The sequence below is a fragment of the Malurus melanocephalus genome, unplaced genomic scaffold (assembly GCF_030028575.1).
Source record: "Malurus melanocephalus ecotype Western Australia unplaced genomic scaffold, MMel_1.1 scaffold_260, whole genome shotgun sequence".
NCBI classification, from domain to species: Eukaryota; Metazoa; Chordata; class Aves; order Passeriformes; family Maluridae; genus Malurus; species Malurus melanocephalus.
In genome coordinates, this window is record NW_026623492.1 from 36488 (window position 1) to 52007 (window position 15520).

The window sequence follows — 15520 nt, forward strand, 5'->3', positions numbered from 1 at the left end:
AGGGGAAATTTTTCATCACTGGTTTATTAAATCAAAGTCTATGGTGTAAAGTGAATTTTTTAAAACAAACGGCCTTGCGTATATTTTAAAATGTCTAATCTGTTGAAATACAAGTTATTCTCCCTTTATTCATTCAAACCGTATCAGAAAGCATTTTATTGTGTTACAGATCACAACTTTTTTGTGTTTATTTGGACTTCTGCAAAGGGGATATGGAAACAAAAAATGAAAACCTTACCTGAGCAGATCCAGCATGGCATCAACAGTACTGACTTCTGGTGTACTGCCCACTCTGTCAATCTCACTTGCTCTTTGAGTAACTCCAGGTTTAATGGTCACAACTAGGACAATCCCTGCAGAAGGAGAAGCAGAGGGATCACAATGCAAGCAGAATCATCGGTGCATTCTTCCTCAGCAGGTCCTGTGTAGCCAAATTCTTTATGAGCTGAACTCCCAAACACTTTCCCTGGGTGCTCATACTGGTATGTTCAGAAAAGAAAACCCTCAGGTAGTGTCCTTAAATTTGTGGGTTCCCCTAATAGAGGAGCTACTTGCCAGGCTTGCCACTAGACTTCAGCACTTTTGTTTTGTTTTGTATGTCTAGTACTATATCACTACTGGTCACCAAGAGAGTAAATTACTTTATCTGGGCTTCAGATGAGTGCACTGCAACTTTTGCAGAGTGAATATATTGAATTTCTATTTACCTTTTCCTTTTTGTAGCTCTTCTTGTTACTAGATTTCAGATATTAATACAAGCATGCGCTGTCCGGTGACCCCAAAGTCACGGGGTGTTTTAGTAAAGTTAGGCACCAATAAGGTTATGTAAGAAAAGGGCTTCAGAAAAAGACAAATAAAAAAACTGTTGGTTAAGAAATACTAGATTTTACCTTGTAAATACTGAAACCAATGACATTTTTTTTCATTTACTTTAGTGGCTTAATTTTAGTTATTTTTACTATTATTATTTTTCAAAAGCTTATTAGTTTTTCTCCTTTTTTCCCCCCTTATACAAGTCCAAAGAAATCTAAAACAAATGAAACTACTAAATTTCAGTGAAGGAAGAAAGACATATTGGTATGACCCTTCAAGCAAGCAGGAAAAACTCTTCCTGATGACATCTGTGAATAAAAGCAATACTGTATTTGCATAGCTGTACAAATGAAACAAATAATGTCATAATGCCATTGAACAACTTAGCATACCAAGGATCTCAGGAGATTGTCTTGTTTAACACCTCACCCAGAATTGGGACAATTTCAGCAGAGAGATCCTAATCTTCCCCRAGTTGAAATATATGGTTAAATTCCCTGTGGCTTCACACTGGCCCAACCTTGAACAGAAGGACTAATTTCTCCCTGGCTACAAGTAATGGCATGTTGTTTGGTATGATTCCCTGTCTTCTCTCCGCATCCTGTCCTGGGAAATTAGTAAGGTCACAGTGTTGTACATTTGTAATTAGGCAATGCTGACAATTAAAAAAGTTACAGAATCATGGAGTACCTAGTATTACAGCAATGACTGTAGTGCAGAGATAATATACAACTGCTCTCAAACCAATCTTCCCAGAAATGTTGGAATCCAAAGCAGCAACACCTGCAAAAAAAAGCCACAGAAACAAAACAATAAACACCAGTCTTATAAGGATGTTGTTATTTTTGTAGAAAGAAGTAATTATTGCCTTTTATTTCTATGCAGGAAATTTCTCTTATTCAAGATGTTTCTAAATACCTAATTGACATTTCCATTTCCAAAAAAATATCTGTAGCTGACCAGCATATTTACTTCTGCTTCTTTGTAAAATCCATTTTCCTTGGATTTTTCTTGCACAAAGACAATTCAGCTTTCTTGATTTCTGGATTTTTGTGATGACTTAGACTTCTTTGGTTTATCAGAGTATGTCACAATTTATTTCCTTATTCATTCAAATATAGCTTCCCTTTTTCCAGATCTGTAACATTTTGGCTTTAAAACTAAAAGCCCTGTGAAGGGAGTTGCTCAGGGCTGTTACCCCTGGTTTCTCAAAGGCACATCAGACAAGTAAGGATCATTTCTATTCAGTTTTTCTTCATCACCAAGTTTACTTTTTTAAATCTTTGACTAAAGCTTTTATGAAGTTTGGGTGGTTCACAGTTTCTCCACCTGTATATGTCATTGACAAGAATAGAGGGTAGATTTATTATTGAAGGTAGGGTAAGTGCTGAGACAGATATTATGCTGAGGTCAACTTATCTTCTGGCAACAGTATTAGATGAAACTTYTTGTGAAGCATTTTTTGATTGTTTAAAAGATTTGCAGTTTTATGTGTATACATACAACTCAGTAACCAGGGAAAAAATGAGTACTGTGACTCCAAAACGTGTCTGTTTATAACAAAATTAGTTAATAATTCACTCCTATCTCTTTATGATACATTTGTGATCCATTTATATTTGTATGTTTATTTGAGTTTATCAAAGACTGGCCAGATTCCTTTGTATACAAAACCAAAACCATCAGGTGGATATTTAGCCTCSGAAAAGCATGATTTTGTAGAGAAAGAATAGTTTCAAAAGCCAAGGAAGAAAAATCAAGAGTTCTGACATAAATGTAAATWACTGATCTTTGAGCTCAGAAAGGATCTTAGCAAGCACACTTTAACCATGTGCTGATGTTTCYTTCAGAAGGCATCTTAACAGCACTGACAACTGGTGCCTAGAGTACTTGTATAATGCCTTACTAGTTCTGTTAATTGTTATTCAAAATGCAAACAGTATCGTGARGGGAGAATGAAGGTTATTTTATTTCATAATCTCTTCAGTATTTTGGGGTCTTCCATGGGATAGTATTTCAACAGATTGAGTACAAAAGAACTACACATATATACACAACTCATGATGTAAGGATTCTCTCATTTGTCAAGCAAATAAGGACAATTAATGAACTATTAATATGGCAAAGGAATACAGATCAGTGCATTCAAAAAGCAATGCCACAGCTATTACAGGAAGCTGTCAGCACTAAGAATATTGTTTGAGGCACAAATAATAGAATGGACAGAACCTGAGCCATCATTTCTATTTCTCATCTTGGGAACTGTGAAGAAAAAATGTTGAGAAGAGGACTTTTCCATTGCTGTGGGCTCAGCTATGGAAATCATGGCAGTGAGAACTCCTGAGAATGGACAGTTCTGGGAGGGAAGGGTTAACACTGGAAGATTTGGTGAGGAAGAGGGAATAGTTTAGACCAATGTGACCTTGCAGCTGGGAATGCTAAAAATGTCAGTGTAGGAAAACTCCATTTATTATGCCTAGTGTGGTTCATCCTGTGCCTGTTTTGAGAAGCAGAATTCCTGTGGAGAGATAACATGCTCTCTCAGACTTGCGGGAAGCCTTCTGTTACAGTGAGGAAGGCTGCGAGCACTCCCATGCTGGGATGAGCTAAAGCTAACAGAACCTGTGTCCCTAGGGGTCTCTGCTGCCTGGCACTATTGGTGAGGTAATGAAATAAATATACTCTTTGCATTTCACCTGTCGCTTGGCGGTTCCCTTGGTTACCTGTACAAGTCAATTCGACAGTAATAAGTAATGCTTTCTGTGGACAGGCCTGTTTTTAAAGGCTGCCAATGTTGAAACTTCTGCATCTGATATATTAACTTGGAAGATTTCACATCATGTTTTTAAAAGTACTGCCACTTTTTAATGAAAAGTTTATAAAACCCGGAAATAAYGAAAATTTATTGTAAAACTTGTGTGATTTTTTTTGGTGTTTTTTGTGGGGKTTTTTTTTGTTTGTCTGTTTTTTTGGGGTTTTTTGCCTGACAGTCTTGTTGACATAGTCAAGAGCCTAATAAGCATGCAAGATTATTTCCCTGGAGTACTCAGCTATAAAGATCCTACAGTTAATATGACAGGAAATTCCTCTGACAGGCATTCTTCTGGCTCCAAATGAAATCCTTTTGCAAATTTGTTATGCTGCTCAGTAGAGTTAGCAAGGGATAATAACGAGTAAACTTTGCCCCTGCCTTTTTAAACTGGATAATGACCCTGTTAGTGAGCAAGCTGTGCTAGGATCTAGCCTGTCCTTCCATTGTCATGCTGGTACTGCTTGGCTGAATTAGTACAAGTGCGGCCTGAGGATGAGGGGTGTGGGGCTTGCATTTCTTTGAAAGCTGCTATACTGAAACCTGCATTCAGAATGGTAYTACCATTTAGAGACTGAAGTAGCATTCACTGCAAGTGCCACTTACAGGGTTGCACCAGGTGATTGATGCCTCTAAGCACCTTTCTTTTCATGTTAGCTGGTTACACATAGGAAAATATGATATATAGTAATAGACTCTGTCCGGATATATCCTGTTGTCATGACTGAGCAATTGATAATATAATTGATAGCCTTTTTCTGCAGATAATTGAAAATTAACATTCCCTTTAAAGTAACGTCATGGCTTTATAAATTTTTTGGAAATAACTGGAAGAGTTAATGGAAGATGTACTGAACAAAGCACTAACACAGCTACTAAGTACAAAGCATAAACTACTACACAACACTGACTTCAGTTCAGAAGAAAACTTATTTCTCAAACTAACATGGCATGTATGCTACTCCAAAAGGAAAGCCTGGTGTGTCATTCGAAATTAGATCACGAAAGSAGTGTAATTAAGCTTGGTTATCTGCTTTGGATTACTACTAAACTTTTATAACTAATTTATTTGTTCTTTTTTCCCCCTCATTCTATCCCAAAGTTTAGAATTGCTTAAACAGCTTTGACTAGATAAACTGTTAATGTAATTTACTGTACCGAGTTTGAACAGGCATCATGGATATTCCTCCAACCCTGGGCATTTCAAGACTGCAGTACTTCTGATTAGTACCTTAAACTTTTCTAGAAAATATTTTCTAATTCAGCTGTAACCACTGCTATAGCCATTGAAGCTTAGAATGCAATTTTGAGGCYGTGATACAAAAAGGCTTGAGTGAGATAATCACAAAAAACACCAAATAGTGTTAAAATCTGTCAATCTACCTCTCTGCCCATATAATTTTAGCAGAACAGGGTTAAAGTTTTAATAACTGAAGTCAAATWTTCAAATCAATTGTCTAGACTCCTGCAATTCACCTTCCATGTGAATTTCTATGTTACCATGTTTCTATGTTACTGTCTCCTGCTTGAAGCTCTCAGTACTTTTCTCTTTTTTGCCCAGTTTTCTCTATTTTGCATCAATACACTTGCAAAAGAATAAAATCCAAAACAATCTAATCTCTCCCTTTTAGATTTTCTTGTACAAGGATCTCAAAACCCCACAAAAGTGAAATGCTGCACTGCAGCAATTTTTTTTTAAAAATTGTATATATTTAAAACTACTTCTCTGAAATACTACTGTATGAAGCTACTTTACCTAAGGGAATAGTCTGATTTAAACAAAACTAAGCTTAAACATGAAAACATGGTGTTCAGAATTTTTTGCCACTAGCCATTGAACACAGAATGTGTTCACTTTACAGRCCTATACAAATGCATATGTACAAATGGTCAAATGGCTTTAACTCRAGGTCTAACCCTATAATTCCAGAATTGTTCACTATGCTCTTGTGGGACCAACTCTGTGGTCCTGTGAGATCTGGGTGTGAAAAAGGTTCCACGAAGGTCTTGAAAGAATCACAGGGATCTTCTGACTTCCAGTGCTTATCATCTTATATCTAAAGGACAACACTGACATCCTTAGAGTTTGTCATACCAGTCTGCAGAGTGAAATGCATGCAACTGTGCACACAGATTTATGCTTCCAGGTGCTCTTTTTCAATATATTATGAGAGATTACATCCACAATTTGGTGCACTTGTTGACTCTGTTCAACAGCAAAAACCAGACACCCTGGCATTTTTTTATTGCTGGTCTATGAATTTTACTGTCACCATCAAGTGCATCTCCTGCAGTACATCTTAGCTGTTCTCAAGCTTCTGAAGATTGATGGAAGCTGACAGGATCATCATTTTATCTGMATGACACATTGATCATTATGTATAATGATGTGCAAAAGGCTAGGATGTTTAACTCCTTTTGCAATACAGCTACACTTAAGGATCAACATGTGAGTTTTGTTGATGCAGCTTAGCCAACACCTAGCACTGATGATGGGTTATTCTCCTTAAGTGACCCAAGACAAGAAGGAAGCTCAAGGCCCTTCCAAGTTCACACAACCACTAGCCACATGGTGGATTTCTCTATTAGTTTTAGAAACTAATTGAATTMGGAGGAAAAACAATCCAGATATGATGCACAATTCTCTCAGGGTTCTGGTATCTAATTCCCTATTGTGACAAAAATATAACAAAAGTTCCTGAAGAGTAGAACTGYATTGCTTTTACACCTTCTCAGCTATGACCACGATGCTGATTGAAAGGCGAAATGCAGTTCTGAAACTGCTCCAAACTACCAGCAGCGTTATTGCTTTAATTGAAGATTTTCTGTGGTCTATAGATAAATCACAAAATAATTCTCAACTTCTCCCAGGTGTACACACTAATTCCTCATGTCCATTTTGACTCTTCTAGCTACAATATGGAGTCACTATATCATAGAAATTACATAACTAGGAGAGCAAAGCTTTTGAACAGAATATTGTACTAACATATGAAAATAGAAAACTATAGGAAATCTTAAAATGCATATAGAGAATTTCCATAGGCAATCCTTCTAAGAGGACCACAATGTTTTATATAAAATTAGTAATGTTATTTTATTGCTGGGATGCACTATGTTATGTGTTGTTGCCAAAAGATCAGATTTATTCTTTAATAAATATTAGGGAGAAAAAACCKCCAAAACAGTGCTAACCCTGCCTTTGATAAATGGACAGCTGCTTCGAATGCATGAAGTTTCTTGACTTTGAAAGATGGAGCTGCRATTGTTTCTACATGAGCAGTATCAGCTGCATCTGACTGTGGTGTGACCTCTCTCCTCCAAAGTGGTTTTGGAATGTCATTTACCTCCTATGGAGAATTCTCATTTAATCCCCTGGTCATCACAGAGCTGGTGGTCTTTAAAACAATCTTTCTTACATGCAAGTGAAAACTTTGAATTAGTTGCCATACTTTTCTTATACTTGCAATGGGTAACAAAACCAATACTAAAACAGTATCTGGCCTGTACCTTCAGAAGACCAACATGCTTTTTGCCTGAGGAGTGAAAACCAAATTCTAGCTTCAGTGTTGAGCAAGCTTATTGCTTGCACAAGCACCACACAAACAGTGTGCAGCAAGCTTATTGCTTATTTTCTTGTTCCTAAGAGAATCCAAATTGGCATTCTTCTTCCATGAGCTATACCAACTCTAATCTACTCCTAGCTACTGCTAGGAAAGGAAGGTATTTCACACATGTAAGACTAGATTTCATAATATTTCCATGTAAATTTTGTCATTATTTAATAGTTGGGTGATAGATACAATCAAGAAAGATTCCTTTTCACTTCAGGGAAAGGTCCTTTCTGTTGTTCTATAAACTTGGAACAGTTCAAACATAAATTCAGAAGAATGTTTTTCTCAGGGCTTCTGAAAAGAAAGGATTCTAAAGCAAGTTGTCCTCCATCCTTTTGTCYGCGGCCCAGTATTTCCTTTTGTCCTTGGTCTATGCTCACTTTTTGTACGCAAAATCCTCTTTTTGCACTTCAGACAACAAGTGCAATGGGGGAATGACTGTAACACTGGCGAATTCAGAGCCTCTGCTTACTGAAGCCATTTTGAGTCACCTGTGATGTTTCCCTCTTCCCATTTCAGACTCTCAGCCCTTTCTCTTCCATTTTGCCATTTTATTTGCATGGTTTTGTAGTACAAGTTTACCCTGGTTGTGATTAATCTCCTGAAAGCTCACTTCCTTCATATTGTCCCTGAAATGTTTGTTTCCAAACTAGCCTGACAGCAATTTCTGTTGCTTCTTCCAAAAGCTGAATGGTACATCTCTTGCTTTTTTTTTCTGATGTTCTGTGGAACTCTCTGGGGAATGCAATACCACATTCCTTGTGTATGAACAAGACTATCAGGACCAAATAAGTAATTCACAACTGGCTACTGAAATACCACCCACATGCATGACTTGAGACAGCATTATGTTATGTACGAGTCCACTATTCACCTGAGACAGAGGACTACTGCCTGTAGTTCATTCTCAAACATCTTTCACTTGATATGCATCTCATAATTGTATTTTTCTCCTCATGTCTACTGTGTCGTGAGGCTCTGAATCATCTTTTGTAACTAKTCTTTCACCAGCTAACTGAATGAACTCTATAGTTGTCTCATTAGGAGGACAGTCCTGAGTCAGATGTTGGTTGAGAAGACTAGATGATGAAAAAGCTGTGGCAAATGGAAGCCCCAAATACATAGGGATATGAAATCTCTCAAATGAGATTTTTGATGACCTACTCTCTTTAGCTTTTTTTACCAGAAGTCTTCCATTCCTATTCTGTCAATCCTCATAAAATAGCAGTTATCCCATGTATTCAAATGTCATTGTTACGTATGGGAAAGGAAAAGAATTTCTAAAGATTGTAGCAATTMCTTTTTCAATAGACTTAACAGAAATTTAATGAATCGCTCTTCTTTGGAACAAACTATTGTATGTAAATGCAACAGAACAATATCTTACAAATGAAATGAAATGAAAAGAAAACCACATGGCAGGAGGACAATGGGAGAGAGGGCATTGGAAAGAGAGATAGATACATGCAGGAAATGCATAAGAATCTGTGTGTGGCATTTAAATATACAAAAAAAATTCAAATCAGAAAATTCTCAATGYCTACTTACATAATCTCATGAGACTTCAACTGGAGTAGCAAGTCAAATATTGGTATTTTAACTTTGGAGAGGCATTGAAAAAAGATTATTTGAAGAAAACCCCAACAAACCGATTAAAGCATGGAATGCAACAATAGTTATAACTGTCCAATTACTGAGAGATGTCTCGAATCATTTAGGATGGGGTTGAAAAAGTAGCTTTAATGAACCTTCCTAAATGCCAGATAGAAAGAGGGGAATGGGAGATGAACAGTTTATGACAATGAAAGGGTTTAAATAGTTATAAAACAGAAGGCATTTCAGGTAAGAGTTAAAGAAAAATTTCTGACCCTGGATATCAGTTTGCTAAGGGCCTGTTGTGCTGTCTTCTTGGCAGTTGGCACAATCATCTTTCCCCAGAGAACTTATTGGAGACATGCAGAGAAAGAAGGCATTAGTACTGCCTTCCACTCATCTTACTTGCAAATAGTATCACTTCTAGGAACATTATATAATCTGAAGTTAGTACTTTTTCAGGAGAGATGATGTTCCTTATTTGAAATATGATAAACACTTATAAGGAGGGCAGATGACACATCACCCTGTCAAGATGGACAGACTAACAAGATTCATTAGAGAAATTAGACTCAGTACAAGGATGTAGCAGAAATATAACCCCTGCACTGCTACTGGTGAAGCATGGAGTATGGAGTGAATASAGAAAACCTGTAGCATTGAAAGTACTTGAATTCCCTCAAAATTATTGGTGGCAAAATCTATAGGTGGACAAGGTTTAGCTTCCAAACTATYAAAAACTCCTTTAACATGACAATGGATTTTAAATTAATTGTGATATCTACACACAGGGAAATGGACTGAAAAAGTGAATACAATTTAATTTATATAGTGCAACTGTTTTTTATGTCCTGAGCTCCACAACAGATGAGCAGAAGACACCAACTGACTTTAGATCCACCCACAGCAGCATTACCAGCAATGCCCTCAGTGAYATGGCTAGGAGAGGAGGCAGTTGCAGCTGGGACAGGAGGCACTGACAGCTGGTGCCACAAAATGGCTCTTGTATTCAGCTCTTTGCCCTTGAGAGCTGGTGGTAATCATGCTCCATGAAACAGAAAAGCACTTCAAAGTTTTATTACTATAATTTAAAACCTTAAATAATGTAGGGGCTGCCTCAGTAGTATAAGGTCAACTGATATTGATGGGAAAGGAGTAGATGACTGTGATAGAAGTAATCTGAAGAGGATGGGCATAAAGCCTTGTCCATTAATAGCCCATGACTTTGCCATCCTGCCTGCCTCAATGACTGCACATGGACAGCAGGGACAGAACTTCCAGAATACCTCAGTACAGCTGAAGGCAAAACTCATTAACAGTACAGTAACATTTTTTGTCCTTCACACAATTAATGATACAGATGGACAATGTGAGTCTCTCATCTGAGCCCAGATGATTAGTTCCATAATACCATACAATGGATCCGATTTTCATGGGAGTTCTTTTGGCTTAAGAAACAGTAAAACATGAAAACAATATGCAGATATTTAAGAAGACAGTCCCTCAGTATTTTAAGCTAGACCAGAAATTTCCCAAGGACTATGSTGCTGATGCATAGGGCCTGTAAAGGATGCCTCAGCAATGGAGCATCTCCAAATTGTGCTTCTTGCACGTGTAGAAATGGAAACTGCGCAGGCAGCTACCATCCTAGCAGTGATGATACCAGAGGAAAATGGATTTTGAAGCCCTGCATTATAGGAAAAAACCCAGATTTGTCCTCCCACCATCTCCTTATCYGTACTCCTTGAATGTAAATCTAGGCACGCACAATGTATATATACAATCGAACTTGCAGGTCAATTCCTGAGCATCAGTACAGTTTCAGTATGTTCTAACTTAAATTATGAATAGAGTGGGTAAAATAAATAAATAAGTGCTTGTTTAAATCTGAGGTGTTCTGATTTTCAAAGACAAACATGAGAATCTGATTAATACTTTATTTTTATCTCATTGCATTCTAGCTCTTTTGCATCTCATTTTGAATGTTTTGTTTTCATTCACTAAAGTCTTTGGCATTGTGATAAAACCAATTAGTACCTTCCCAGACACAGATCCAACACAGATGCAAGGTGGGAAACTCACACTTCAATTTTTAACAACTGAGAAGGAGGAATAACCTAGCTGACACATCCATTCATGAGTCACAATCTATACACCCTTTACAAAGGGAAAACAACAGACTCTGCAAATGGGAAAAGTCAGATGGCCCAGGTAATTCACTGGGATATTTTTCTCTCTCACGTTGTCTGAAGAAGCCAGATTTGTGGTGGAATAATTCATTACCTTTGTACTATGAGTAAAAYGTGCAAGTAAGAGTGTATATTTGGCATTGGGAAAGATGGAACTGGCCTGATGCCTCAGACTGTAGTGGACCAGCAGTCAAAGCAGGCCCTGGAGTAAAGCAAGAGTTTATTTCTATGGATGTGGAAACTTYATAGTTTTGCCAGACCCACAGCTCAGGAGACATTGTATTCTATAGCTCACATACAGCTGCCCTCAGAAAGGTAACCGATACTGTCTTTTTTCCCACTGTCCCTGAAGTATCCTGTGTGTACTTCCAAATGTCTCATCAATTGCTTTAARGAATTTTGGTGTTCCCCACTACTGAGCCTGCAAAAATTCACAATGCAGGAAACTCCCATGCATCTGTTCTTGGCTCTTTGAAGTTGTCTGTGAAGGCTGAAAGTGCAGGGAGGGTCAGAAACATAAGAAAAAGCTTTATTACTTTTTTTTTCAGGGAGAAAAGATAAGAAATGAGGGAGGGATTATTGCAGAACTTAAAACACACGTTGAATAGCTCATAAAATCATGTTACTAACATTGAGATCTGAGACGTGGACCTACTATGGTATGTGTCACATCTTTTAACACAAAGCTAAAACTTCAGGCATTTATAGGTAGCTCTGGAATCATCATCAAAGAAAAATCATTTATCAGATATGTGATGTGCATTTTTTGACACAAAACATTATAGCCCCAAAGAAAGATCTCCACATCAAGATCCATGGCTTATAGCTTGAACATAAATGTGGCAGGCAGCATGAAAAAACCCCATCTGAGAACAACTGATTGAAGAGAGATGGGAAGCAGATGTGGTATTACCATAGTATCTGGATATCTGGGGGTGCTGCATTAAGATCCAGATCTCTTGACACTAGCTGATAACAAGGAACTTAGGTGCAGGAAATAAGGCCAGACACTTTATGTGGATTAGTTCGCTTCAGAGTGGGCACAGAAGCTTTCCTMGCTTGTACCCGAGTACAAGGCAACAACCATTCAGGAAACGACAGTCGTCTCCAACCTAAGTTCTGCTCTGGTTCTGACTGAAAACAGTTCTTTGCAAACATTTACAGCTGTTGCATATTGTGTGAAGCCCATTTCATGAAAACACAGCTAAAAGTGGTTAACGGGGGTTCGTCTACTCAATATGCACCCTTGATGAAACATACTGCATGGTTCTAGAGAATTTTCATTCTCAGAATGAGACTTAGGAATTTCCAAGCATTTCAAAGACATTTCATATGTTTTAAGTACTCCCCAAATGWTTAGATTGAAGTCTTGAAACTTCCATGAAACATAAAAGAAATTCCTCTCAATTCCTTCTCCCTACAGAGCACCTGAAAAACAACATATTGTTTGTATTTGTCTAATATTTCTTGTTTTAAAACATTATTCCAAAAGAAGTGGATTTGGAGTGTGGAATATTACAATCAGCACAGCTGTAGTTCTGACGTCAAAGCAGTGATCTTGAGTAATGCTCTAGGCYTTTGATTTTAATTTTCAATTTTCCCATGTCACTATAGCAGGAGATGGAAAATACAAATAATTTATTGACATTAATGATGCATTAGCATGCTATTAGACAATTTGAGGGATATAAATTGATAGGCAAAAGAGCCCTATATTTTAAACTGGGCTATCAGTGGTGGGTCAGATTATGTAAGTTTATATTGAATCCACTAAAATGATTATAAGAAGAAGAGAAAAACTATAATTAGGCTCTGAGGCAGAGTACTATTCCGTCCCCAAAGCAGGGTGCTACKAACCAAAATTTTCAAATTTTTTTAAGCAAATAGATGCTTAGTGCTTATGTCAGTTTTTTACTAAGCTACAGTTATGCTTCCAGGCAAGTTAGAAGAAAAATTCCACAAATAGCAACTTGTACACTATGTAAGTAAGTAAATGATGCTTTTCCTCTCTTATAGAGGAACTGGGTTTATGAATGAAAACCATATTGTACAAAGCCCACTTAACCACAGAGAGATTTTTTTGCCTTTTGAATCTGAAAATATACAGAGGTAAGGGTGTTCCTGCTCTAATTAGAGCTCCAAGGAGAAGCAAGAAGCATGTTCCTGATTTATTTGAGGAAATCAGTGAGAGTTTTTTCACTAAGAAGGAATTTATTCCAACAAGTTAAAAGTATTAATACTTTAAATTGCASAAAATTCTGAAATCTCAAGAACTGATTCCAACCTCAACTCTCTTTGCTGTGAGCTTGATTTACATCATTATGCCCAAATGGATTGGGATCTGGTCATGGGACATGCATTTGTGCACAGCTCCCATCTCTACAGGATAACACCTGATTCTTTTCACGCTGACATTACCTTTTGAGACATTCTAATCTTAAACCAGAAAACTACACACTGCATTTTCAAGAATGTCTTGGTGACATAKTTTGTATCATAGAATCATAGAATGGTTTGTGTTGGAAGGGACCTTAAAGACCATCTAGTTCCAACCCATCTGCGAAGGGAAGGTACACCTTTCACTAGACAGGTTGCTCAACATGGCACTGGACATTTTCAGGGATGGGGCAAACACAACTTCATGGGGCAACTTGTTCCAATGTCTCACAACCCTCACAGTAAAGAATTATGGGAGCATCTCTCTCATGAGGACAGCTGGGAGAGCAGGGACTGYTCAGTCTGGAAAGAGAATGCTCAGAGGGATCTTATTCATGTGTAGAAATTGTTGATGGGCTGCAATGAGTAGAGCCAGGTTCCTAGCAGGGATGCCCAGAGACAAGACATGAGACAATAGATAAAAATGTAAACCCCCATTAAATTTAATCTGAGCAGGAAAACACTGCTCTAGCTAATCCTGCTTGCACAGGGGCATTGGATTAGAGGGTTTCAAGAGATCCCTTCCAACTTCAATCATTCTGTATGACTCCATGCTAAAGGAGAAAAATAATTAGTATGTTTCATGATCATACATCTGTTTACTTTTCAATTCAAATGTGCACTTCTGATGCTTGGAAGGTTAACACATTTTAAAAGAGGCAAAATATCTCAGCAGCATCCTGAGGACGGATGCAGGTGAATAGTGAAAACCACCATGCACAGACATGCCTGGTTCATTTGTCTGCCCACTTGTTTCAGCATTACTTGTACACAGGCAGCTGGTGCTTTTGCCTTCAGCAGCAGCAAAACCCTACCTACTCTATTGAAGTAGCTTCTGTTCTTTATCCATCTTGTTTCCTTTTCCTTGCCTAAAAACTTAATATAGAAATGTAGAAAAAAATTATCCTTATTTTCTATGGACATTTGATATGCCAAGGTCAGAATCAGAGTATCTCATTCTCATCTCTGTGTATAACCATAATGTGCAATCTGTAAAATTCAAGCTTGTGTTAGTAGTTACAAATGCAGTTTACTCATACTGGAACAGTATATATTAAGTAAGAACACAATATTTTAAASAAGATGATTTCTGTTTCCCCTTGCAAGTGCTTGACAGGGATACATTTAATAAATAATTTATTTCATGGTTATTCTAATGATCTAATTTATTTCTGAAGACATAGACCTTTCACTACAAATAAAATAGGAATATCTTAGGAAGGATATCTTCTAAAGGAATATCTTAGTCTTGGCACCTTTTCCTGTATCTTCTGTCACAAACTAGGGTTCTCCTCTCCTTTACACACCAACTGTTTAATCTCCCTTCATTCCTTTGGACACAAGCCTTGATTATTTTGTGTCATCATTTCTCACTCTGCCTTTGGCAGCTTTCCATTTTGGATCTTGCAGCTCTTAACAGTCTCCATTTCAATTCTAACTTGATTCCTGTCACCACATATTACAGGTATGTTCAAAAGGCTTTGACAGCTTCCCTTAAGAAYTTTCTGTCATAGACTCATTTTGGGGTATGCTGCTATGAAATGACTGATATTTTACCTATGAACTTAGAGAAACTTGMAAGTTTTGTATTTAATATCCTATTCTTGAAAGCACCTCCATAACATGATTGAAATTCCCCTTTCATTTTCTTACCACAACATGCTCTCCTTTTCTTTAATCAAATATCTGATGCATTTTCAYTAACACCTAACCAATCAACAAGTACCTGGACATGAATACATTGTCAAAACAAGGGTTTTGTGGAGATGAAAAGGGATACTATAGTGATCAATGTGTCTTGATTCACTGCAGGAAGATGAAGGAAAATACTCACAATCCTTGCACCCTCAGAAAAGACTTAAAGAATAAAGAGAAGTTTGCTTGACACTCAGTTCTGTCTCTTTGCTTTGGCCTTTTCTCCACCAAATCTTTCCAAAGTTTTCCCACTGGGTGAGCTGTTAGCAAATTCCAGCATGCATGGCTGGGTTCCAGCCAACAGCTTACTTGCTTTTCCCAAAAGACGGAAGCTTTTTTTTCCTTTCTATCACCCCTCTCCCRGCCACACA

At 37.5% G+C, this 15520-nt stretch overlaps 1 protein-coding gene across 1 annotated transcript in view; it reads right to left on the reverse strand.

Annotated features, from left to right (window-relative positions):
• The window catches only part of SLC1A1 (solute carrier family 1 member 1), a 47205-nt gene that overhangs the window by 17764 nt on the left and 13921 nt on the right, over positions 1 to 15520 (reverse strand). Inside the window, exons 3-4 of the mRNA XM_057375856.1 lie at positions 1504 to 1596; positions 239 to 353 (exon numbers count right to left, since the gene is read on the reverse strand). Coding sequence (XP_057231839.1) covers positions 239 to 353; positions 1504 to 1596 — 208 coding nt within the window. The remainder of the gene's footprint in view (positions 1 to 238; positions 354 to 1503; positions 1597 to 15520) is intronic.